Source organism: Pseudoliparis swirei, chromosome 7 (genome assembly GCF_029220125.1).
Source record: "Pseudoliparis swirei isolate HS2019 ecotype Mariana Trench chromosome 7, NWPU_hadal_v1, whole genome shotgun sequence".
NCBI lineage: Eukaryota > Metazoa > Chordata > Actinopteri > Perciformes > Liparidae > Pseudoliparis > Pseudoliparis swirei.
Window position 1 is genome coordinate 17,094,742 of NC_079394.1, and position 27,993 is coordinate 17,122,734.

At 43.4% G+C, this 27,993-nt stretch overlaps 1 protein-coding gene across 1 annotated transcript; it reads left to right on the plus strand.

Annotated features, from left to right (window-relative positions):
* The first annotated feature begins 9,736 nt into the window (after positions 1–9,736).
* Positions 9,737–27,906, plus strand: LOC130196078 (cytoskeleton-associated protein 2-like). Its single transcript, XM_056417939.1, has 10 exons — positions 9,737–9,767; positions 15,496–15,562; positions 15,654–15,708; positions 15,792–16,909; positions 17,037–17,077; positions 17,359–17,513; positions 17,667–17,825; positions 25,380–26,332; positions 26,492–26,542; positions 27,873–27,906. The coding sequence occupies exons 1-8, from the start codon at positions 9,737–9,739 to the stop codon at positions 26,235–26,237; spliced, it is 2,484 nt and encodes an 827-aa protein (XP_056273914.1). The 3' UTR covers positions 26,238–26,332; positions 26,492–26,542; positions 27,873–27,906.
* Positions 27,907–27,993: the final 87 nt, after the last annotated feature.

The window sequence follows — 27,993 nt, forward strand, 5'->3', positions numbered from 1 at the left end:
TGATTAATTTAATGTGTTCTTCATTGGAAAAAACAGTGCTTTGAAAAATAAGGACATTTCTACGTGACTCCAAACTTTTGAACGGTTGTGTATCTCTGCATGACGCTTCATTTATTAATAATTAATAAAAAGCTCTTTCTCTTGTTGTATCTTCTCGAATCGGAGGTGGTTTGAAGAAATTGATGATGAAGAAGAATCTCCGAGTGACACTGTCAGGGTTTTTCCTGGGTCAAAATGGGTCTTCGGTGCTCCCAAAAAATTGTTTGCAGACAGCTGGCAACATCTATACGTCTATGGAGGACTTAAAATTACTTAAGTATAAAAAAATAAATGCATGAATAAATACAAGAATAAATAAATAAATGCTTAAATAAATGTATAAATAAATACAGGAATAAATAAATAAATGCTTAAATAAATGTATAAATAAATAAATAAATACAAGAATAAATGTATAAATACAGAAATTAAAACAGAAATTAATAAATATAAGTTATAACTCAACAGGACATCATTAAATAAATGTATTTCTACATTTCTTCATTTATTTATATCTCTATTTATGTGTCCACACGTATTTCTTCATTTATTTATGTGTGACATTTATGTGTCCGTATATTCAAATGAGCTGGGCGTCCGAACCTCATTGTTGAACAGGATTGGTCAAGTCGGAGAGCAAGACAGAAGCAATCGATCCCTAGCACTTGGATCTGTAGACGAACAGCGTTTTTTATGCATTCTTGTCTGTACATTCTAAATACTACTGTTGTTGAGTCACGGAATGTAATTTAAGGATGTTTTCAGCCGAGAAGTTAGTAGTTTAAGCATCAAATCTGTGGTCGGTTTATCGAGATTCAGCCTAATAAGGATATGCGACGGAGATTTGAGGTCTTGCTCGCGGGACCTCTGAGCTCCGGCCCTCAGCGCTGTGTGGCCGCCGAGAAGCCTGATCTCCCCAGTGTTGCCAATTCCGCGGTTTAACTGCGGAATTGGGCTCCTTTTGAAGTGTTGCCGCGGGTTGAATTTGTTGTCCGCTGGTTCGGTAGACCTATTTTGCATGCAAATTACATGAATATCTTTAAATAAAAATCCATATTTTAAATGAAATAATTTATTTCTACCCAAATCCTACCAAACTGACTCCAGATCAGCACGTACACACATGGACATGGGACATGCCCACATACACACACGCACCTAAAGCTCTCGCCGCTCTCAGTCTCCCGCGACCCGCTCGATCCCAACTCTGGTCTGGTAGTTAGTGTAGCTAGCTACACTGGAGAAACATGCCACCCGGTAAGTGGGCTAAATACGGGAAGAAATATACAAAAGAATGGGAAAGTGAAAACGGAATTAAAGAATGGATAGAACGTGTGGCTGGGGATGATACCAACTTATTGTAAGTCGCTTTGGATAAAAGCGTCTGCTAAATGACATGTAATGTAATACCAAAGCTTTTTGTCGGTACTGCAAAACCGAGATTCGTGCGCACCACAGTGATCTCCAAAACCACAGCAAAACGGGGAAACACATTCGAAATGCTGCTCCGTTCTCCAGTTGTCGAGTGCGTACATTGTTTGACAGTGGCATAACCACAGTGAGAATTGACCACTCTGTGAAGTTAGCCGAGCTTAAAATGACAGCGCACATTGCTTGCCATTCAAGCATTTTGACCGTGAATCACCTGGGAGAGCTTGTTGGTGAAATTGCACAGAAGGACATCAAACTGCACAGGACGAAATGCTCTGCACTCATAAACAACGTAATCGGCCCAGACATGCAGCACCAGCTTCTAAAGGATATAGGGGAAGAACTGTATTCTTTAATTATCGATGAAAGTACCGACGTGGGCATGCAAAAACTGCTTGCTGTTGTCATAAGATACGACAGCCAAACACAGCAGCGCATTGTGTCTACTTTTGCTGGTATCAAAAATTTAGACGGCGGAGATGCCAATTCAATAACAGAAGCATTGCTGAATTTTTTGCAAGAATGCAAGCTGTGTCCAAAACGATGCATCGGGCTCGCAACCGATGGATGCAATACTATGTGCGGCAAGAACCATTCACTTCTCACAAAATTTCGAGAGCACAACCCCAACGTCGTGTTTGTGAAATGTGTGTGTCACTCGATTCAGCTGTGCTCCTCATATGCAATGCGTGTGTTGCCGAGAAACATAGAATACCAGATTTCGCAAACTTATGCGTGGTTTTCACACAGTACTCTCCGCCAGCAAAACTACAGGCAACTTTATGAAACAATTAACGTTGGAGAAGCTCCACTAAAAATCCTCCAACTTTCAGACACAAGGTGGCTAGCTGTCAGCGCGTGCCTGAATCGGGTGCTCGACCAGTACGAAGAGCTCAGACTGCACTTCCAGTTGGCAAAAGACAAGGACCGAAGCTACAGTGCGGAGATTGTCTTTCAGATGTACTCTGATCCAGTCAACAAACTTTACTTCGTGTTCCTTCAGCCCATCGTCCAGGAGGCAAACCGAGTGAACAAGATGTTTCAGATGGAAAACACAAATCCATGCAGGCTTTTCCACGAACTCATCACGTTCTATCTGAGCCTGCTACGAAGAGTCACAAAAATCAGCACCGTGGTCCTGGACAGCTCAAGGTGGACAGAGATCATAGCCTTTGACGGGGCCATTGAAACCAACCAGCTGCCTCTCTCCGCTGTTGATTATGGAATTCGGTTCCAGATGGAGCTGGAGAATGCAAATCTACATGCACCAGCAGCAGAGAACGTCAAACAACGTTGCAAAGAATACCTGCTTGAATTTGCGAAGCAAATGAAACAACGTCTGCCTACCAACATGCAGCAACTCCAGTCTCTCGGGGTCTTGAGTCCATCTACGGTGCTCAGTGTTCAGAAAAAACCCCAGCTAGCATCTCTGTCATTTCTGCACCTGTACACAGGAAACCTCGGCAAGCTTGATCAACAGTGGAAAGTGCTGGACACGCTTCAGTGGGAGAATACAGAAGACTGCAAAACCGAACAGTTCTGGATTGAAGTGAAAAATCACATTGATGCTGCCGGTGACAAGGACTTTGATGAGCTTGGATCGTTTGCCCTCTCACTTCTGGCATTGCCATTCAGCAACGCAGCTGTGGAACGCACATTCTCGGAGATGAATTTGATCAAGACCAAATTGCGCAATCGAATGAAAGACAGCCTTCTGGAGAACATCCTTCGCATTCGGGCCTTCATGCAGAGACATGGAATCTGCTGCCACCAGTTCGAGCCAACCTGAGAGATGCTGGCCTTGTTCAGTACAGACATGTATGACAAGGACCAAGAGGGCGAGGGATCTCAAAGCGTCTAAACAAAAGACATTGGAAATTGTAAATAGTTCCATTTCAAGGAGTTTTTCTCTTTTTTTCTTTTTTTACTGTAAGGCACCTTCTACAAGTCAAACAGGTAAACTGAAATTATTTTAATTCAGTAAATGCATAGCCTATTTACACATGTATGAACTATAAGTGTATGATAAAAATAAGGTGTTTCAGTTGAAATAAGGTATTGCATTAACTACAGTAAATGCATATGAAGTAAAAACAGTACATTCATGTTGTCCAGGCAGGGTGGAAGAGAGAAAAGGGAAGAGAAAGCCTCAAGACAAAGCAACAGGTTAGTTTGTCCGTCAGTGAATTGGTCTTCACGTTCACAGAGCTATATTTTATTTATGATAATATCTGTATCTAATTGCACAAGGCCATTTTAGGACATAGGGGAAATAACTGTTACGGGAAAACTGCTTTTAATGCTGGCATACTAACCATTTGGTGTTACTTTGTAGATATTACAATACATTTGGCAATGATAGCAATGCTGTTGGACTTTAGAAGCAGTGTATATGGTTTGGCACAGGCATATTTTGAGTTCTGAAATTGGGCTTGTTTTTTGGGCTTGTTTTATTGGCCATTGGGCTGGTTTTGTCACACAGACCTGGCAACCCTGCCCCCCCCTCAACACTTCTCGTTGCGCAACAGAGCGATGCGCGCGCCTGCATCGAAGCTCTGCCGTGATGCGCGCACACATCCGCGCACACGGGTGAGCACACTCGCACCCCCCCGTCAACAACTCCTCTCGGCTCGCGCGCGCCAGAGCTCCGATGCCGGCGCGCGCCTCCCTCAGCCGAGATGCGCGCACACAGGTGAGCACACCTCAGTGTTAAATTAAGCTTAGCAACATGGCTAGCGGCACTAGTCCCGCCCCCCTGAAGCTGTAAACCTAGGGGAAACACTGAACTCGATCACTATTGATCAAAACAGAACGAGGGTTCGACTGTCGTCGACTTGAAACATACTATTGAGAACATATTCGCTGACATGCACCTGATGAACACATTTTTATTTTATTTTTTTCATCGCGGACTTTTTTTTGCCTTAGGCGCTCGGGATTTGTCATAGGCGCTCGGGAAAACAGCGTAGGCGCGCGCCCAAATGTTCTCTATGCAGGAAAAACCCTGACTGTATTTCCAAGAATATTCAGTTTTATTCTTAAAGATACATGTCAAAAACAGGCTCCTGGGACGTATGGAGACTCTCAGGAGGTCGAATTTGAGAGAAGTCTGCCGATAATGCATTCTACCACAAGCTTTATACACAACAAACAAGGAGGTGTTCATTATTCCCGGCCTTTGTGGTCCAATCACACGCAGGCATACCAGGTCGAACACAGGGACGTGGACCCCCTAAGTCCAAACCTGAATCGAGGCCCGTTACACAGGTTCTTATCTACACTCAGGGACGTGGACTTGGACTTTCAGAGGTTCAAACCCAAACCGAGGCACGTCACCCAGATTCTCGAACCTTGAGCTCTGACTTGCATGTTTGAGATAATCTGACATTATAAAGTAGATGAAATTACACTACACTCTCTCTCCTTGCCCCCCCCCCAGAACGCCACCGGAGAGACAGCATGGGGATCACCGTCCGCCGCTCCCTCGTCCTGAGAAGCAAAGGAGGTCGCTTCCTGACAGTCAGGAAGTTCCGCGACGGACCGATGCTGTGTGCCGTCGCGGGTCAAGATCCCCAAAACGGTAAATGTGAAGGTTACGACCGGAAAGCAGCAGAGGAACCGTCGTGCAGAGTCACCCGATTGGTCGATCGCACTCGGCCCCGAGTGGCTTCACGTCGCTTCATTTCCATGTTGAACTCTGGCGGGTTACTTTGGGGCAAATGACTCGATGTCTGGTCTCGCTCTCCGTCCGCAGCGCCGCAGGTGGACGTTTTGATAAACGACAAAAATCAGCTGGCTTTCAAATTCGAGCGATCGGACGGGTTCTATTTCCCGAAGGTGGTTGGAAAAGACTTAAAGGTAAAAACACACAGACCAATGAAGGAGCCACCTGGAACCAAAAACGGTTATTCAGAATGATGATGTATTTATTAAGAAACATTTTTGGTTCCACAAAGAACCTTAAAAATATGGTTCTTTAAGGCACCATTTTTGGTTCCACAAAGAACCTTTCAAACCAGGATTCTTTAAAGAACCATTACCTTAAAGAGATCTTTAAATAACCTATAAAGGTGCCTCAAATGAAAAACATGGTTCTTCAGTAGTTGATGGTTCTTCGTAGAACTACAAAGCCTTTTAAAAAAACGTTTAAGAACCATAACTGTTCTGTGTGTATACAGATATATTTATATCTAATGTACGTAGCATATATTTATTGTCCCTGTGTGTGTTCGCAGTTGGAGAAGATCGACGCCCCGATAGTTTTGACTGAGAGTCATTGGTTTGAGAGGTACAGCCTCCACAGCGGGGAACATTACGGCCTGCGCTCCGTGGTGGAACCCAGGAAGTACCTCTACATCAAGGCCGGGAGGCAGAGGAAAGTCGCCATCCGCTCCACCAGTCAGGACTGTTTTCAGATCACCGGCGTATGAGCGGCCAGGTACGGCTCCCTCATTATTTTATTTCTTTATATAAATGTACACTACCATTCAAAATGTTGGGGTCACCCAGACAATTTGGTGTTTTCCATGAAAACTCTCTTTTATTTATCAAATGAATATAAAATATAGTCAAGACATTGACGAGGCTATAAATAATGATTTTTATAGTAAATATTAATGTTGTTTTCTTGTGGCTCAAAGGAAGGCCAGTTTTATAGCTTCTCTCACCAGCATAACTGTTTTCAGCTGCGCGCACATAAAAAGGGTTTTCTACCCCTCCGTTAGTCTTCTAAGGCGATAACACAATGTACCATTAGAACACTGGAGATGGGCCTCTATACACCTATGAAGAGACTTCATTAAACACCAGAGAATAGTCATGTACCACATTAACTATGTAGAGAGTGTATTTATGATTCAATTAATGTGATCTTCATTGATAAAGACAGTGCTTTGAAAAATAAGGACATTTCTAAGTGACCCCAAACCTTTGAACGGTCGTGTATATCTACTCAGCTTTTTGTGGGAGAAAAACTTCTTATTCTTTATTCTAGCGCGACGACGGATCCTGACTGTCGACAGTGTCACTGTAAATGTAATAAAGTGTCTAGACGCCATCGCGCTTTTCATTTCAAAGGTAACATCATGCTTCACGCAAAAAAAAAAGCCACATTTTAGATGAAATATCTACAGTCGCCAGATAGAATAACGGAGATGACAAAAATAACATCCACCAAAGAGCAAAGACATCACTTGAGCAAGTGAGTCTTGATACCATTTCTGGAAATGAATCAGATGATCAGAAATGCCGTACGGGCCTTCGCGGAGTAGAGCATGCTGGGTAATAAAAAAAAGATCCAACACTGTTACAGCAGATTCAATTTTCAGCGCTTTTTAAATTATAAAAAAATGTCTGACTCACTGAAATCTGGTTTTGGCTGTAAAAAGGACAGGCACCATGCCCTTTTCCAGGAAAGAGATGTCCATGTGTTTTTTTATTTGGTTACGAATCAATGATTACAAATGTATTTATTGTCCTTTTATAACTTAAGGTTGCTCAACGAAGTGCGGGTTGTTTGAATCACAGTAACCAATGAAATGCTGTTAAAAACTAATTTCTGTATAACCCAAAGTCTTCTGTGGGTTGTGTGTGAATATTGAGGAATTCCTGGGCCAGACGACATCTACATATTCTCTCCAGCTCATTCTGGGTTCTGGTTCTGGAGCTCCTTCTTGCCTGTCTCAAAGATGGTGGCCGGGATGGTAGAAGTAAAATAAAGATTCTACTGCAGCCTTGCTACCAGCTCTGCCAAATGCCTTTCAAGCATTGTGGACCTAGAGTAGGAGTCAAGGGATCCCCTGAGTCATGTGGATCCACCCTCTTGGAAACATGAATATCCGCACTAAGTTGCATGACAATCAATCCTTCAACGTGCAACTAATGGGCGGGGAATCGCGGGGAATCGAACTGGGTACCTTGTGGTACCCCCATGAGCTATGGCCGACACTGAAGATTAGATCCAGAGCCAATGCAAAGACATGAAATTATGCAACATTTTGGCGACGTTGTGGTTTCCAGAAAGCCTTCAGCGTTGAGCTCCTCCTCCAGTCTACAGAGAGTTTAATGCTGTGTTGACATCAACAGCATTGAGAATTTTTCATGCGAGTAGATCCCATACAAAGTCAACGTAAAAATGTGAATGGTTGCGATTGATGCAAATTCTTCGCCGGGGGCGCGAATACCGCTTATTACGCAATGCGAAAAATGTGCCTCTTTTGCTTCAAGTTGAAATATTTCAACTTTGGCCTCCCACTCTTGCGAATATTCGCAACGCTTTTGGTGTGAACGCTGTGGATAAAAGATACATTTATGCTATGCTATGTTTGAATACATGTTATATTTAGCTCATTGCAGAATTGTAACCGTATATAAGAAGGTTAAATGCTTCGGGCCGACTAGCCTGCACAAAGGAGAAGTACTGACGGTTTCGAAAGAACGCTCTCTGCCCCACTTCCGTTTTCACGCTTAAAGCCAATCATGACAGGAAGTGGACTCATGATCGCCGCTCTTGAACAGGCATACTGTTCTAAACCAGCGAAAGAACAGATGACCCACAGATGACCCACGAAGAAGGAATCATGGACGTGAGCCAGTGTGGGTGGAGATACCCAGTGCTCCAACCAGGCCGCTCTGTTTAAACTTAGTTCCACCTGCAGCTTTGACTTTGACCAATAGGCTCCCTTCAGGAGAACCTATGTAACCCGCTGCGCACTATTGATTAAGCGCCTTTTTTCCTTAGTTTCGTCTGCTCCCCACGAGCTGATGTTGAATTAGGCCCGTGCACGTTTAACTGCCGGACAACCTTTCAGTTACTGAATAAACTCTATTGCTTGAATTGAGCTTAATCGCCTCGAACTCAGACTGTTTTAGGATATTTCTCGCTCAACAACGCAGCATAAGAGAGTCACCAAACATTGCCGTTCACCGTGTTGTCAGGTATTAGCTGGGATCAGGTCCCGTCAAGTATTTCCCACCTCATTTGTAAATCTAAAAAAACAAACGTGTCATGTTTAGGGATGGGTATCGTTTGGGTTTTTTCCGATACCGGTGCTAAACCGGTACTTTTAAAACGATACGGGTGCCTAAACGGTGCCTGAACCGATACTTTAAAAAAAAAACGCACAATGAGGATGTGTGTATATATATGTATCAGGGCTCTCAAGTTTTGAAGGGGAAGGGGGGGGGGTGCGAGTGACTTTTTCTACTCCGACAAAAGTTGTTGGAGGGGGGGGGGGGTGCTAGTGACTATTTTTTTGCTCCGTCCCGATGCGCGCAGACCGGCGTCGGAGCTCTGCAGCGACCGCGATCGACCTATCGATCGGCGTATTGAGCACCCCTGCATTCAAGCATTAAATAGCCGAGAGTTTTTTTCAGCGTGAGGAATACGATGTGTGGCGGGAGTGCGTGAGTTAAGACCGAAATGCGTGAGTCTCACGCTCAATGCGTGAGACTTGAGAGCCCTGATGTATGTATTGTCATGTGCAGACCTTATAGGGTTAATCCTGTCACTGTTTTGATGGACAAAGAGAACAACCAATCAGAGGTACTGAAGATGACACGTGACAAATAAAGTTTTGCTTCTGATGGCGAGAGGTCCACTGAAACAAAGTGATGCCCCACGGTCTTTATTCCTCCGTCATTATATTCCCGGTAACATCGGGTATACAGCCGGGATCGCTGTACATCAACACATCTGCTAGCAGACTGTCACGCTCGTAGCTAGCGCTAGCTACGAGCTAGCTTAAACATGATTATAATGGCTAATTTATTATTTGTTTGCCTACTTTTATGAATGCAAGACTTGCAATCAACGTTCCGGTACTAATCTGAGTTACGGCTGTTCGTCATCATCGGTCTCCACGTGTTCAGGGGGACCGGTGACGGCCTCCCCGTCGCGCCCAGCCTGACGCTGATGTGCTCGGGCTCACGCAGTCACACACGGCGCATGCCTCCGCTTTCAAAGTTAAATATGATAGGCTATTGTAACCTGCTGACAGGGCGGAGTCACCTGAGAAGTTCAAAATAATTGTTTTTTTTATTTCAATCGGCTCAGGCACCGAAAGGAAGCACCGGAATGTGCGTTGCATTTCGGTCCGGACATTGGCACCGGCTTTAGTTACCCAACCCTAGTCATGTTACATAAATACATTGCCACTGCATTGCGTTGCATTGTGAGGCATTTCTTCAGCCTGTGCTTTAAACACCAATAATCATAAAACATTTGATTGTCTTACTACATTGATAGCCGTGTGAAGATTAGAGCAACATGCTACAACAAGGCCTCCCCGAAGGCAAAGGTTTGTAATCTCTTACCTGTTAGGATTTGAGTGTTTCCACCTGTGTCTCCACCTGTGTCTCGTTCCCCTGTGTATTTAATCTGTGTCCTTCTGTTTGTCTGGTGTCGGATCATCTTTTTTTGTTCCTGTGTGGTGTTCGTCTGTGTTCCTGTCCTGAGAATAAACTGTTTTTTCGAGAAACTCCTGCTGCTTTTGGTCCAGCCCCCGGTGTTCCGTCGCCGGTTCTAGTCCCCGGTATTCCAGTTCCCTCTGTCCCGTCTCCATCCCTGGCTCCTACTTCTGGCTGTTCAGTCGCCGGCTTCCCGTGACCCGTCCCGTCCAGCCCAGCCCCGGTTCCCCGTGTCCCGTCCCGCCCAGTCCCGGTTCCCCGTGTCCAGCCCCGGTCTCATCGCCTGGTCACGGTCCTCTAGCTCCCCGTTCCTGTCCTCCGGCCCGCCCCCCGGAACGCGTCCCTCGGCCGGGTGGTCGTCCTCCGGCCCGCCCCCCGGACTCCGGCCGTCATACCCTTGGCCCCTCCTCCGGCTCCCCTCCACCCACCCGTGTTGAACACTTTGGGACGTCTGGAAGCCGTCTTTTAAGGGGGGGGGGGGGTAGTTAGGATTTGAGTGTTTCCTGTTTTATGTTGAAGTCCCTGTCTTGTTTCCTGTTTCCCTGCTCTTCCCTCCCTGTGCTTGTCTGTTTCTTTCCTGATTGTTTCCACCTGTGTCTCGTTCCCCTGTGAATTTAATCTGTGTCCTGTTTGTCTGGTGTCGGATCGTCTTTTTTTGTTCCTGTGTGGTGTTGTCCGTGTTCCTGTCCTCAGAATAAACTCTGTTTTTTCGAGAAACTCCTGCTGCTTTTGGGTCCTCCGCACCACGCATCCGTAACATTACTCTTCAACTGTATTACTCATTGCCCCAACACTTCACCAGGCTGCCGTGTTGTGTAGTAACTGATTGTGATTAACTGTAATGGGCGGAGGACCAGGGAGTGCTTTATTTAACATGCAGACGAATGTAGAGGCTACTCTGAGTCGGGCTCACACGTATAGTATGTTTGATTTAAGTTCTTTATCAGTGCTGGATCCTCCCTGCATTAAAGTCATCCGTGAGCAAATACAATGACTACACTTGCAGAGTTATTAATGTGTGATGGAGAGATGTAATTTCATCCAGAACCAACATTAGTCACGGAGTTCCACAAGGTTCTGTGCTTGGACCAATTTTATTTACCTTATATATGCTTCCTTTGGGCAATATTATCAGGAAACACTCCATAAACTTTCATTGTTATGCAGATGATACTAGACTAGAAAATGCTTTTCCTGCTGAAAATGCATTGGAATGCTAACATCTGAAAGCTTGAAACTGAAAAATATATACTAAATTGCTCAAAATGTTTGAAAATGTCTGAAATTAGCTGAAATATATATTTTTTAAAGCTGAACATAGCTGCCAACAGCTGAAATTGGCTGAAAATAGCGTAAACATCTGAACATATCATAAAGGGAAACTTCCTGCTGAAAATGTTGAAGCACACACATATTGGGTGGAAATGTATAACTGGAAAAGATAAGCAAAATGTTATCTTCTAAATATTCAAAGATATGAATCACAATCCAAGAAATGAGAGAGGGGGGGAAAAGTCAGACCTGAGAACAAGAGAGAGAAGGAAATTGAGTCAGAAGGAGAAAGATAAATAAAAAAAGAGAGGGAGAAACCATGGTGAAGGATAGACGAGATCTAAACATTGAGTGGATTTTCTCCAAAAGTATTTGTTAAACCCTGTTAAAAATACATGATCAAATCACCAAAATAGTATAATCAATAGAGAGGAAAGATTCAGCCGAACGCACGGATATGTTTGTTATTTTTGTGGGTTAAATGTGACCTGAGAAACTCTGAGCTGATATCTCTCCATTTAAAGACTGGGCCACACACACGCACACAAACGTTGATCTGTGTGTGTGGGTCTCACAATAACAGATACACAAGAGTGTGTGTGAGATCCGCCACTGATTAGCCTAACGTGAAACACCTGTGTGACAGAGACAGACAGCTCAGAATCTGATCAAAGCAACGTGTCAGAACCTTTGGATTTGACAGAACCATAACTCTGATTCTAAAGGCGTCTACATTAGGAGATGCTCAAGGCTTGTGTGAACGTTTACATGTCCTTTAATATGTTTTAGGTTAAGAAATGAGTTTAATCGCAGTTTAGAAAGTTTTCCTGCTTGCTGTAAAAAAGTTAAAATGTCGTCAGGTTTTCAATGGAGATGACTGAGGAGAAAGCCGGACTTCTCCCCTCGTTAAGGCTTCTCTAGAAAAATCTGGGAAACTGTTGGATTCCACAGTCACATGTCTACGATAAGCACACTATTCTCTACTACTTTACCAGAAAATAATGCCTAAAGAGTAAGAATTGTGGCCGTAGTGACGATATACAAAAATAGTTTCCGCTTGATCCTGACCAGCTGTCCCCTCTAGCGATGACGTCACAGCTCTAGACTTCCCCATACACACCCATTGAAAACTCCAGGAGGAGCGGAAAAACACATAAAACTAAAACGGGGACAGTTAAATAACTATAAGAGCTATCAAAAGAAGCTGAATTATAAAGTTTGAGCTAACAATGTTGTCAACATGGTGGAAGGTGGAACTGTTTCTTTAGCTTAATGCTGATATTGTAAGCTTTTAAATTTGAACAAGTTTAAGCGGATTAACAATAAAAATAAAAAAATGATTGAATTAACTGAAAGTATGAAGATCTTAGACACTTTTAAAGTTGAAGACTTTCTCCATTGTGATCCCATTCAAAATAATAACCATAAAATATTATAATATCAACAGCTGAAGAGTTAGAAATATGAAAAGTCATTCCCCTCTATTCCTGAAGACGCTGCATTTTTTAAATATTTGAATGGTTTAAATAGCTGAATATATGAAGGACTAGAAGAGGGACAAAAAAGGTACGGAATAAATGGAATAATACGTTTATTAAAGAAGACAAGAACAATAGTTGGACTGCTGAAGCATTCCAACTAATTATATCTATCTATCAAACCAGAGGAGTCCAACCAGCTAAGTAAAATTCAAGCATGACTTAAAGACATAAAAACATGGATGACCTGCAACTTCTTGATGTTAAACTCAGACAAAACTGAAGTAATTTTACTCGGCCCTGAGCACCTCAGAGATCAATTATCTGGTGATGTGGTTTCTGTACATGGCATTGCCCTGGCATCCAACACCACTGGAAAGAATCTTGGCGTTATCTTTGATCGGGACTTGTCCTTTAACTCCCACTTGAAGCAAATCTCAAGGACTGCATTTTTTCATCTACTTTATTTTTCAAAAATCAGGCACATCTTGTCTCAAAAAGATGCAGGAAAATTGGTTCACGCGTTCGTTACTTCTAGACTGGATTACTGCAACTCCTTATTATCAGGCTGATCTAATAAGTCTCTTAGGTCCCTCCAGTTGATCCAGAATGCTGCAGCTCGTGTTCTCACTAAAACTAAGAAAAGAGATCACATCACTCCTGCATTAGCTGCTCTGCTCTGGCTCCCAGTAAAATCAAGAATCACTTTTACAATTCTTCTCTTAAAGGGTACCTGTAGTGCAAAACAATATGTAGCCAGATCAAAAGATAATGTGTTTCTAAAGGTTATTCATGCACTGACGGTCCAGTATTCAATAACAATACGTAGTTTAGGCTGTTCAAAGTCCTCAACTCCGACATGCGACATTGCACTGGAGCTTGAATATGTCGCGGGTGGTGTGACGTCAAATCGTTGAGAGATCGACAGCCAGCCACAGCGGATGTGTTCAGAAACCAATGTAAACAACGTCGAGCGCTCGCAAACAAATGCTGAGAGATTGAGAATATGGACGATGAAAGATTGTCTGATTCAGCAACTGGATACTTGTTTGAACCTTTAAAAGCAGACTATCCACATTTAGTGAATTGTGACAGCGATGATAGCGATGATTCAGATGAAGTTGATGCCGAAGGACCGCCGGTCCAGATGCTTCACCGTGCGGACCGTGCACGCAAGTCGGCGGACGTTTGGTGCAGTTGTGGGAAATGTGTGCCACAAAAAACAGACAGAGAGTGCATTTGTTGTAAAGAGCACGAACTTATGTCCGATGATATAGTGTCATTAGACCTCATCTGCTTCACACAAAGCGTGAGCTTGAGAGCTACATCGCGCATAAGCCAGCGCTGGAGATGTCTTTCATTGATGCAATGTTCGGCCGACATGTTCGGGGGTGCTAGTGACTTTTTCTTTGCTCCGTCCGTCCCGATGCGCGCAAACCGGGTGTCGGGAGCTCCGCGGCACACGAGACGGCGGGCAGAGGACTGTTAACGCAACACGTAGAGACAGAAATGACGTGCTTCTGCTGTAATGTGGCGCTATAGAGAAAGTGACAGGGGGGCGGCCCAATTTTTTTTAATGTCATGCGATCTACCAATACTACGCCGCGATCGACTGGCAGGTCGCCGCGATCGACGTATTGAGCACCCCTGATATAGATTGTGTAATTCTTGAGGCCACCGATCTATCCCAAGAAGCAACGCGTGTAGAAGTGGCTCCGGATGGGCTGAATTCCTTTCAACGACTCTACGTCATAGTTAGCTTTGAACTGGAGTAAATAACTAGCAAAATGGCTGCGCCCACGGACTCGGAATGTTGACAAAGAAATGTAAATCCTCGGGCTATGCGTGACTTGTTGACAATAGCGGCGGGGTAAATATGATTTATTTGATGCGCCGAATGGATGTAGCACGTTGTTGTTTTGCACTACAGGTACCCTTTAACCTACAAAGCCTTGATTGGTGATGCTCCATCATATCTTAAGGAGCTTGTAGTACCATATTGCCCCACTAGAGAGCTGTGCTCAATAAATGCGGGGCTACTTGTAGTTCCTGGAGTCTTAAAAAGTAGGATGGGAGCCAGAGCCTTCAGTTATCAAGCTCCTCTTTTATGGAACCAGCTTCCCCCTTCAGTCCGGGAGGCAGACACAGTCACCTCATTTAAGAGTAGACTGAAGACTTTCCTCTTTGACAGAGCTTATAGTTAGGGCTGAATCAGGTTCACCTGGTCCAGCCCCTAGATATGCTGCTATAGGCTTATAGGCTGCTGGGGGACGTTTAGGATACACTGAGCACCTCTCTCCTCTTTTTTCTCCTTATGGATGAATTTTCATCTCTCTATTGCACATTCCTAACTCTGCTTCCTCCCCGGAGTCCTTTTGACGTCATAGATCCTATCTGCCAGATGGATCATCGAGGTATGGATCGTGGAATATGCCTACTACCAACTATGCCATGGCCCTGCTGAGACTCCGCCCACTCCTCCTCTCTACCTCCATCTGCCTGATGGATCGTGGAGGTCTCGATCGTGAAATATGCCAACTACCAACTATTTATATACTCTGTCATATTCATTGATTGTGTTGTTACTGTGTTTTAATTTGTGTATAATGTTCTATTTCATCCTTCCTGACCGCCAGAGGCGGTGCTTAGCACTGGATATCTTCCGTCTTGCGCATAGCAGGTCGAGTATTAATAACAACAAAGTCACCCAAACAGAAACTTCAAGTAGCTTATAATGCTACTATGAGAATATTACTTCAGACCTCCTTGGCAAGATGCTGTCATGCCAATCAAATGTCTGTGGCTGCAGAAGTAAATACAGACTGTTTTAAGAATTCTTATGTATTGATTTATTGCTGAATTCCTGCAGAGCTGCGTAAACTGAAGTTTATCGAATACTTGGCTGGAAAAGGAAAGCTGAAGCCACCCAACCCAAAGTAAGGACAACATCACAACTCACAAAGTGTCCATCAAGTGTTTATTATTCTGACATTGCGGTTGGTGAATGATCTCGATGTGACTCCTCAGACCGTACCTGCGTGACAACGCTCCGGTTAAGAAACACGTGACTACTTCACTGCAGGTAATGTACTTTCTTCTTCTTTTTTTTTCTCACACCAGATGGTTTTTAATCTGACTTTTTTCCGGTGTATGTTGTTGTTCCAGGGAAAAGAGAACACGGCTCCAGCGGACCGGATCACACGCGGAGGCTCCAACACTTTGGTGGCTCAACCCATGAAACAGGCTGCCAGGAAAACATTCGGTGACTCAAACAAAGTGAGCGTCAAAGCCAGCATCCTGATCGGACGGCAGAATGCCGTTCGCCCGCTTGCAGCCGGCGCTCCGGCCCGGCCGAGACCGACTCATCAGACCCCGGCGCTGACCGGCAGACGCAACCCGACTGCGGCGGTACAGCTCAAGAAGCGGCCCGATGCGGGAATGCCGCCTTCCGGCAGATCCCACTCGAGTGCGTCTCGTCCGGCGGTAACCAAACCAAGTGGCGGGTTCGGTGCCGGGTCGCGTCCGCCGACGGCGGTCAGCGTCCGGATGAGTCTCGGCCCGATGGTCAAAACTAAAACGGGACTGACTCCCGCGGTGACTCAGCCCAGGAGCGTTCGGAGTCAACACCTGAAGCCGACCTCGGCTACCGTGGCAAAAACGACGCAATCCAGCAGTTTGCCGCCGGTTTCTGTTTCCCGGAAGCCCGGCGCGACGCAGAGGAAACCGTTTCCCGCCACGGCTCTAAACCACCGCGAGAGGCCGAGAGCTGGGATGAAAGTTACACACCAGTCGACCTCCAAACCCCTCGTGAGTAGAAATCCTCAGCCGTCTTCGAAGATTCCTTCATCGAGTGGACCGAGAGCCACGACGGCGCCGTTCAAGCCGCCCGGTCAGCCCGCAGGCCGGTTCCCAAAGCAGAGATCTAAAGGCGCCGGGCAGAACAAGAGCCAAGCGTGCAAAGCCGACCCCCGAGCACCTTCTGGGCCGGCGAGCCGGTGCGGGTCCCGGTCAGGCGGTGTCCTGCCAGCTGCCGAGGCGGGAGGAAAACTGTCAACCCGGAACGCTCGGGACAAGGCGGATGGCAGAAAGGGGCGTAGCGGTTCGGCCAATGCCCCTCCCACACGGATGGGTGAGATGAAGAGAGCGAGCGCTCCGGGGACGTCCCACACGGCGCCGCGGCCCGGCGGAGCCATCAGCCGTACGGGTCGGCCCGCGGATGCCAAAACGCTGAAGGTCCCCGCGACAGAGGGGAAGAAAGTGACTGCTGCCCAGGAGGAGAGGATGTAAGTATTGGAGTCCAAGAAGTCTCACATTATTAAAAAATATTGACTTTTAAATGAAACTCCTCTGCTCTACTATAAGCACAGGAGTTTATTAATTAATATATATATATATGTTTTGGGTGTCAAGGAGAAAGCTCCAGGCATGGCGGGAGGCCAAAGGCATTTCCTACAAGCTGTTAAATATTGTACTATTATGTGCGCCCTTGCTCATTGTGTCCTGCAGAGGGCAATGTTGTCTACAGTGCGTCCAGGGCGTGACGTCACTGACCCTATATCCTGACTCCATGTGACTAAAATTAATTATGAAACCGGAGCAGAAGGCAGCAGTATTGGCGCATCTGTCATGCCACGAACGGAGGTAAATAAACTATGCCTATTGAAAGGCTAAAGAAAGCCTTCTACTCTTCTAAGTTCTGTTAAATCTCCACCGCAAACGCACGAAGCTTAACACAAGCGGCCCCCGATGCCGGCGACACCTCAGGTCCGGCGTGCCGTGGCGGCGGTGCAGCCTTTCTGGGGTGCCATGAGTGAGGAAGACGATGCCCAGTCCCTCATCAGCGCCGTGGACCGATCCCTGGCGGACTGCATCAAACTGCTTGGAGAGGTAAAGGCCGTCCCGTGAGGAGTTTCTATCCCCTGGTTTTCCTTGGCCTTTTAAAAAATATATCTTATTTTATTTATTCTATATAAAGAATTTCTATTTTCCTTGTCCTTTTTATTAATTCTTAATTATTTTTATTTATTTTATTATTCTCAGGGTTGCCCTCCAGGCCCGGTGAGGGAGGTTCTCTCTCGGCTGCCGCCGGTGTCCCAGAAGTTCTCCAAGTACTGGATCTGCCGGGCCCGCCTGCTGGAGCTCGAGGGCCATCTGGACGTGCTGCCCATGTTCCAAGAGGCCGTCAGGGTCGTGTTGGAGGTGAAACATCTCTCAGTTCAGAAGATGAACTAGATAACTAATCAATATCATTTAATTTAATGTAATTAAATATTTAGAAGGCGGTAATATTTTAAAAAATTATTTTCAATATCATATACACAGGGTTTTTCCTGCATAGAGAAAATGTGGGCGCGCGCCTAAGCCGTTTTCCCGAACGCCTATGACAAATCCCGAGCGCCTAAGGCAAAAATAAGTCTGCGATTATGCATGTCAGCGAATATGTTCTCAATAGTATGTTTCAAGTAGGCTACAGCCGAACCCTTGTTCTGTTTTGATCAATAGGAATCGAGTTTAAAAGCGTGTCTTCTTGTCTGATCAATACGCAACTGTGAGGTGAATGGACAGAGCGGCCAGCTGCTGGTCACTCACTCAACAGCCCGACGTGCACGAATACACCTGGAAGGGGCGGCGCACCATAAAATCACAAAAAGCACATCTCCTACCTCCGACCCCGTAGGGAACAAATCTATCTGGATTGTTCTCTCTTCAAAGTGCCAGAACAAAACATTTAAAAAACTCTAATCATGACCCCGGTCATTTAAGATGATCCACAGACTTTGCGAGCATTTATTTTTATTTTAAGGATTCAAAATAACCTGTATTTGAGTTTAATGTCATGTGAGTAACATAAGCCCTAAAATAAACTAAATAATATCCAGTTCCAGTTATTTGTCCCTGTCAAATGAACTCTCTGGTCCGCTTCCCCTGTCGGCCACTCGAGGGCAGCGTTCCTCAAAGGGCTCGTGAGGTTGCACAGAGAGTGATGCAACCCACGTTTTATCGTGTGTGTCGTATTCACAGTTGTGTGGGAACAGTTCAACTTTGATACACTTTTCATTAATACATTATCAATATACAGGACTTATTATACAGTTTGGCAATTTATTAATGATTTGATTAGTTTCAAATTTATCTGAAAATGTCATTCACTAAAATTACAATTATAATTGTGAGTCGGCTCCTGAATAAAAAATAGAAACCAATGCGTGAAAATCTCATTTAGATTATTCTTTGATTTAAATTTGACTGTTTTTGGCATATTCAGAAACAATAATTTAAACAATCTTTAATTTGAAAAGTAAAACATTTTTTGCCACAGCGATTCCTCTGATCCATTTCTTTATTTCGTATGTGAACAAGTCCCTCTAGGTGGCGCTATAACGAGGCGTTTGATTGGTGCTCCTGATCCGATTATTACCAAAAAAACAAAAATATGAATTTAATTTCTATGTAAAAAAACATACTGTGACCCAGAGCATCGACCATTTCAAAAACACGTGATCATGTTTTATTAATTTATATATATAAATGTATTTAATATATATATATATTAGGGCTGTGAAACGATTTCAATTTTTAATCAAATTAATCACAGGTTTCTGTGGATTAATCATGATTAATCACATATTACCGATATTCTCGGTATATTTGTGAGAACATAAATATTTATGACAAAAGACGGATATATACATTTATTCATTCTTTTTTTATTCATAAAAAAACAAACAATGGTGCTGCAACTCAGCAGTTATATAGCAGTTCTCTTCCATATGGAACATTAATATAAATCATCCTAAACAGAATGTTTAAACCAGTGGTCGCCAACCCGTCGATCGCGATCGACCGGTCGATCTCGGAGACGTTCCCTGTCGATCTCCAAAATAAAATGAAAATAAAATCAGAAACACATTGTTCCTCGTTCTCGAACATTTTCTGAAGTGTCTTCTGAAACGTTTTCTTCCTGACTGGAACATCGACGTCAGAAAAGATCTCCGCCTGATTTTAATGAACGCCTGAAAGCGGGTTCTCTGACAGCCGTGTTGTCAGCTGTGCTCCCCGAAAGAGCGTACCACAAGTGAGGCGCATAGAAATGCAGAAAGACCTTTATTCATAACTTTACATATTACACAAGTTCAAAGTACAAGGACATACAACTACGTCATCAATAAATAAATGTTGTAATGCCTGTACCTTAGTGTAAATGTTTACGTTACGGCATTTACAGGTTACGCCTGCGCATGCGCAACTGCGGAGATTATTGGCGATTTGCCAGGTCTTACCTCCGTGAGATCGGCTTTTCTGCTTTTGTCCTTCAAAACAAAAGCTCAACATTGAGCTTTTTCTTGTCTGATGGAGCAATCTGGTTTACTTGAAAGTGATTGCAATTATATTTATTCTATTATTTGAAAAAGCACAGATGCAGGAGTCACAAATGGTGATTCTCATATTTATTATTATTATAATTATTTAAATCTGAGGATGTCTTTAGAGCTGATGTGAATGTATTCACCAACGGGCTGACTTCAGAACCAGTCCCAGATGATAAAACTTTCATGAATACCACATTTGCCCCGAAAAACTCGTCAGTGAAGTTGAGAAAATCACCAAATCAGAGACCAGGAGCTGGATTACTGACAGCAGCTCACAGACGGCCTCAGACTGTCTGTCTGTGCTGATGAACTAACTACAAGCTCACAGACAGAGTTCAGTCACAGCCATCACACTGACTGGAGTCACATGACTTGATGGCATTATGATGAGAGCTGAACTTACATGAGTTGCACTGACTGATCATGTTGTCAGTGTCGTAATGTAAATAAATACAACATTTATATTGGTAGTTTATCCAGCTGCTCATTGAAATGTGTTTTTTCTTGTTCATATTGTGTGTGGTGAACAAATATCTTACTTTTTATATTGCACTTAAATTCTGTGTTCCTGGTCTCATCAATTTGAAAGCTGGACCAATGTGTTTTGATTTCATTAAATTAGAATTAGGCCAAATAAAAAGCCTCAAGTCATAAGTCCAGTCTGGACCGTCGTTTTCTCTCAACGCCTCAATAGGTAGATCTTGCTGGTCATGAAGGTGGAGGTCAGTGATCTTGGGCTCAAAAAGGTTGGTGACCACTGGTTTAAACAGAAATGTTTTCTCTTTTTTGTCAACCATTAACTCCACCATGATACAATCTAAAGGCCCTGTAGTCTTCCTTTAGCAGCTGCTGAGGCAAACTCACTGTGGGTTTTCTTCATGAACTGGGGCCATGATGAAACATTTGTTTGCATAACTATATGAATTCCAGGTGTCAACACTTGAACATAGACAGCAGAGTATGAGGGGCCACATCCTTAAAAATCAAAATGGTTGCAGAAAGAAAAAATTCTGTTTTGTGAATCCAAAATCAAGGCCTGAAACAATCTTTGGAACATGGTTGTGACACGTGTGTAGCCGTCACGAGTAGGTTCCCCACCCCTAAAGCACCAATAAGCAACAAGTAGCCAGAGGGATATTCGGTAATAAGGTTTATTCCGACAGCAGACTCTGTCTCTGCTCTCCACGCTCCTCTCATCTCCTGTCTGTCCAGCTCCTTTATGGAGACAGACTCAGCTAACCAACACAGATCGTCATCAGCTGGACTGATTACCAATCAGTCCAGCTGATGACAATCAGACACCGTTCCCTGAACCACCCCCCCGCTCCACCCACTCTGCAGTATTCCCAGTTCAACTCCTTTCACGTAAGATTCCTCCGGGTCTGTATTCTACACAAAAACAAGCATACAGAGACTATAATAAATATTCACCGCCTCTTTTACATTTTCAGATTTTTTCTTCCCATTCTGTAACAATACAATTTAAAAGTCAAAAGACATTTTTATGCAGATTTGTAAAACTAAAATATACCACTTTCATACAAGAGTCACCTCCTACACATTAGTATTATAGTATTTCAATCTTCATAGTCTGCTAAATTAAATAAATAAATTGAGCAAAATACAGGGAAACATTTGCTCTCACGGTACAGGCTCCCTTTAATTCAATAAGTGACAAAAACCTGAACTGGAGCAAATCTGCCATTAAACAATGGACAATATCCTTCCAAATCTAATCCATATCTAAATATAATAAACAAACAATGGTATCAAAAACCAATGTATTTTAAACAGGGGCTAAAGAAAATATTTTTATATTATTTAAAATATAAGATTAAAGTAGTATATACAGGACTGTCTCAGAAAATTAGAATATTGTGATGAAGTTCTTTATTTTCTGTAATGCAATTAAAAAAACAAAAATGTCATGCATTCTGGATTCATTACAAATCAACTGAAATATTGCAAGCCTTTTATTCTTTTAATATTGCTGATTATGGCTTACAGCTTAAGAAAACTCTAAAATCCTATCTCATAAAATTTTAATATTTCCTCAGACCAAGTAAAAAAAAAAATTATAACAGCTGAGTATTTGTCAAGGCTCAGGAAACCCTTGCAGGTGTTTCGAGTTAATTAGACAATTCAAGTGATTTGTTTAATACCCTACTAGTATACTTTTTCATGATATTCTAATATTTAGAGATAGGATATTTGAGTTTTCTTAAGCTGTAAGCCATAATCAGCAATATTAAAAGAATAAAAGGCTTGCAATATTTCAGTTGATTTGTAATGAATCCAGAATGCATGACATTTGTTTTTTTAATTGCATTACAGAAAATAAAGAACTTCATCACAATATTCTAATTTTCTGAGACAGTCCTGTATATGTATTTACATATATATGTATTTGTATATATATATGTGTGTGTGTGTTTACTGACATACATGCGCAGTGGCCTTAGTTACCTCAGCAGATGCCCAAACCACTATATTAAGTTTTCTCAACTTAACATTTTAAGTGGATTCCACTCTTTATTAATGAAATTGACATTTTGAGTTAGTTCAACTTTTTTCAAAGGCATTTGTTGACTCAACTTAAAAAAAAGGTGTTAGGACAACAAATTTAAAGTTGGGCTTTTTAGAGTGTGATCTGTCTAATAATGTCTACCGTTAATCTACGTTATAGCAAGTCAAGCTCAGAATTTAACATTTGTATTTACTCCTTTGGCAAAAAATTTAAACGCTAATAGTATAGATAATACAATAAAAGCGATAACACAATGTACCATCAGAACACTGGAGATGGGCCTCTACACACCTATGTAGAGACTTCATTAAACACCAGAGAATTGTCATTTACCACATTAACTATGTAGAGAGAGTATTTATGATTAATTTAATGTGTTCTTCATTGGAAAAAACAGTGCTTTGAAAAATAAGGACATTTCTACGTGACTCCAAACTTTTGAACGGTTGTGTATCTCTGCATGACGCTTCATTTATTAATAATTAATAAAAAGCTCTTTCTCTTGTTGTATCTTCTCGTCGACCGGAGGTGGTTTGAAGAAATTGATGATGAAGAAGAATCTCCGAGTGACACTGTCAGGGTTTTTCCTGGGTCAAAATGGGTCTTCGGTGCTCCCAAAAAATTGTTTGCCGCGCACAGCGCGCAACATCTATACGTCTATGGAGGACTTAAAATTACTTAAGTATAAAAAAATAAATGCATGAATAAATACAAGAATAAATAAATAAATGCTTAAATAAATGTATAAATAAATACAGGAATAAATAAATAAATGCTTAAATAAATGTATAAATAAATAAATAAATACAAGAATAAATGTATAAATACAGAAATTAAAACAGAAATTAATAAATATAAGTTATAACTCAACAGGACATCATTAAATAAATGTATTTCTACATTTCTTCATTTATTTATATCTCTATTTATGTGTCCACACGTATTTCTTCATTTATTTATGTGTGACATTTATGTGTCCGTATATTCAAATGAGCTGGGCGGTCCGAACCTCATTGTTGAACAGGATTGGTCAAGTCGGAGAGCAAGACAGAAGCAATCGATCCCTAGCACTTGGATCTGTAGACGAACAGCGTTTTTTATGCATTCTTGTCTGTACATTCTAAATACTACTGTTGTTGAGTCACGGAATGTAATTTAAGGATGTTTTCAGCCGAGAAGTTAGTAGTTTAAGCATCAAATCTGTGGTCGGTTTATCGAGATTCAGCCTAATAAGGATATGCGACGGAGATTTGAGGTCCTGCTCGCGGGACCTCTGAGCTCCGGCCCTCAGCGCGCTGTGTGGCCGCCGAGAGAAGCCTGATCTCCCCCCCCCCCCAGTGTTGCCAATTCCGCGGTTTAACTGCGGAATTGGGCTCCTTTTGAAGTGTTGCCGCGGGTTGAATTTGTTGTCCGCTGGTTCGGGTAGACCTATTTTGCATGCAAATTACATGAATATCTTTAAATAAAAATCCATATTTTAAATGAAATAATTTATTTCTACCCAAATCCTACCAAACTGACTCCAGATCAGCACGTACACACATGGACATGGGACATGCCCACATACACACACGCACCTAAAGCTCTCGCCGCTCTCAGTCTCCCGCGACCCGCTCGATCCCAACTCTGGTCTGGTAGTTAGTGTAGCTAGCTACACTGGAGAAACATGCCACCCGGTAAGTGGGCTAAATACGGGAAGAAATATACAAAAGAATGGGAAAGTGAAAACGGAATTAAAGAATGGATAGAACGTGTGGCTGGGGATGATACCAACTTATTGTAAGTCGCTTTGGATAAAAGCGTCTGCTAAATGACATGTAATGTAATGTAATACCAAAGCTTTTTGTCGGTACTGCAAAACCGAGATTCGTGCGCACCACAGTGATCTCCAAAACCACAGCAAAACTGGGAAACACATTCGAAATGCTGCTCCGTTCTCCAGTTGTCGAGTGCGTACATTGTTTGACAGTGGCATAACCACAGTGAGAATTGACCACTCTGTGAAGTTAGCCGAGCTTAAAATGACAGCGCACATTGCTTGCCATTCAAGCATTTTGACCGTGAATCACTTGGGAGAGCTTGTTGGTGAAATTGCACAGAAGGACATCAAACTGCACAGGACGAAATGCTCTGCACTCATAAACAACGTAATCGGCCCAGACATGCAGCACCAGCTTCTAAAGGATATAGGGGAAGAACTGTATTATTTAATTATCGATGAAAGTACCGACGTGGGCATGCAAAAACTGCTTGCTGTTGTCATAAGATACGACAGCCAAACACAGCAGCGCATTGTGTCTACTTTTGCTGGTATCAAAAATTTAGACGGCGGAGATGCCAATTCAATAACAGAAGCATTGCTGAATTTTTTGCAAGAATGCAAGCTGTGTCCAAAACGATGCATCGGGCTCGCAACCGATGGATGCAATACTATGTGCGGCAAGAACCATTCACTTCTCACAAAATTTCGAGAGCACAACCCCAACGTCGTGTTTGTGAAATGTGTGTCACTCGATTCAGCTGTGCTCCTCATATGCAATGCGTGTGTTGCCGAGAAACATAGAATACCAGATTTCGCAAACTTATGCGTGGTTTTCACACAGTACTCTCCGCCAGCAAAACTACAGGCAACTTTATGAAACAATTAACGTTGGAGAAGCTCCACTAAAAATCCTCCAACTTTCAGACACAAGGTGGCTAGCTGTCAGCGCGTGCCTGAATCGGGTGCTCGACCAGTACGAAGAGCTCAGACTGCACTTCTAGTTGGCAAAAGACAAGGACCGAAGCTACAGTGCGGAGATTGTCTTTCAGATGTACTCTGATCCAGTCAACAAACTTTACTGAGTGTTCCTTCAGCCCATCGTCCAGGAGGCAAACCGAGTGAACAAGATGTTTCAGATGGAAAACACAAATCCATGCAGGCTTTTCCACAAACTCATCACGTTCTATCTGAGCCTGCTACGAAGAGTCACAAAAATCAGCACCGTGGTCCTGGACAGCTCAAGGTGGACAGAGATCATAGCCTTTGACGGGGCCATTGAAACCAACCAGCTGCCTCTCTCCGCTGTTGATTATGGAATTCGGTTCCAGATGGAGCTGGAGAATGCAAATCTACATGCACCAGCAGCAGAGAACGTCAAACAACGTTGCAAAGAATACCTGCTTGAATTTGCGAAGCAAATGAAACAACGTCTGCCTACCAACATGCAGCAACTCCAGTCTCTCGGGGTCTTGAGTCCATCTACGGTGCTCAGTGTTCAGAAAAAACCCCAGCTAGCATCTCTGTCATTTCTGCACCTGTACACAGGAAACCTCGGCAAGCTTGATCAACAGTGGAAAGTGCTGGACACGCTTCAGTGGGAGAATACAGAAGACTGCAAAACCGAACAGTTCTGGATTGAAGTGAAAAATCACATTGATGCTGCCGGTGACAAGGACTTTGATGAGCTTGGATCGTTTGCCCTCTCACTTCTGGCATTGCCATTCAGCAACGCAGCTGTGGAACGCACATTCTCGGAGATGAATTTGATCAAGACCAAATTGCGCAATCGAATGAAAGACAGCCTTCTGGAGAACATCCTTCGCATTCGGGCCTTCATGCAGAGGCATGGAATCTGCTGCCACCAGTTCGAGCCAACCAGAGAGATGCTGGCCTTGTTCAGTACAGACATGTATGACAAGGACCAAGAGGGCGAGGGATCTCAAAGCGTCTAAACAAAAGACATTGGAAATTGTAAATAGTTCCATTTCAAGGAGTTTTTCTCTTTTTTTCTTTTTTTACTGTAAGGCACCTTCTACAAGTCAAACAGGTAAACTGAAATTATTTTAATTCAGTAAATGCATAGCCTATTTACACATGTATGAACTATAAGTATATGATAAAAATAAGGTGTTTCAGTTGAAATAAGGTATTGCATTAACTACAGTAAATGCATATGAAGTAAAAACAGTACATTCATGTTGTCCAGGCAGGGAGGAAGAGAGAAAAGGGAAGAGAAAGCCTCAAGACAAAGCAACAGGTTAGTTTGTCCGTCAGTGAATTGGTCTTCACGTTCACAGAGCTATATTTTATTTATGATAATATCTGTATCTAATTGCACAAGGCCATTTTAGGACATAGGGGAAATAACTGTTACGGGAAAACTGCTTTTAATGCTGGCATACTAACCATTTGGTGTTACTTTGTAGATATTACAATACATTTGGCAATGATAGCAATGCTGTTGGACTTTAGAAGCAGTGTATATGGTTTGGCACAGGCATATTTTGAGTTCTGAAATTGGGCTTGTTTTTTGGGCTTGTTTTATTGGCCATTGGGCTGGTTTGGGCTGGTTTTGATTGGCCATTGGGCTGGTTTTGTCACACAGACCTGGCAACCCTGCCCCCCCCTCAACACTTCTCGTTGAATATGAATATACACTTTTATTAATCCCCAAGAGAGCGATGCGCGCGCCTGCATCGAAGCTCTGCCGTGATGCGCGCACACATCCGCGCACACGGGTGAGCACACTCGCACCCCCCCGTCAACAACTCCTCTCGGCTCGCGCGCGCCAGAGCTCCGATGCCGGCGCGCGCCTCCCTCAGCCGAGATGCGCGCACACAGGTGAGCACACCTCAGTGTTAAATTAAGCTTAGCAACATGGCTAGCGGCACTAGTCCCGCCCCCCTGAAGCTGTAAACCTAGGGGAAACACTGAACTCGATTACTATTGATCAAAACAGAATGAGGGTTCGACTGTCGCCGACTTGAAACATACTATTGAGAACATATTCGCTGACATGCACCTGATGAACACATTATTATTTTATATTTTTCATCGCGGACTTTTTTTGCCTTAGGCGCTCGGGATTTGTCATAGGCGCTCGGGAAAACAGCGTAGGCGCGCGCCCAAATGTTCTCTATGCAGGAAAAACCCTGACTGTATTTCCAAGAATATTCAGTTTTATTCTTAAAGATACATGTCAAAAACAGGCTCCTGGGACGTATGGAGACTCTCAGGAGGTCGAATTTGAGAGAAGTCTGCCGATAATGCATTCTACCACAAGCTTTATACACAACAAACAAGGAGGTGTTCATTATTCCCGGCCTTTGTGGTCCAATCACACGCAGGCATACCAGGTCGAACACAGGGACGTGGACCCCCTAAGTCCAAACCTGAATCGAGGCCCGTTACACAGGTTCTTATCTACACTCAGGGACGTGGACTTGGACTTTCAGAGGTTCAAACCCAAACCGAGGCACGTCACCCAGATTCTCGAACCTTGAGCTCTGACTTGCATGTTTGAGATAATCTGACATTATAAAGTAGATGAAATTACACTACACTCTCTCTCCTTGCCCCCCCCCCAGAACGCCACCGGAGAGACAGCATGGGGATCACCGTCCGCCGCTCCCTCGTCCTGAGAAGCAAAGGAGGTCGCTTCCTGACAGTCAGGAAGTTCCGCGACGGACCGATGCTGTGTGCCGTCGC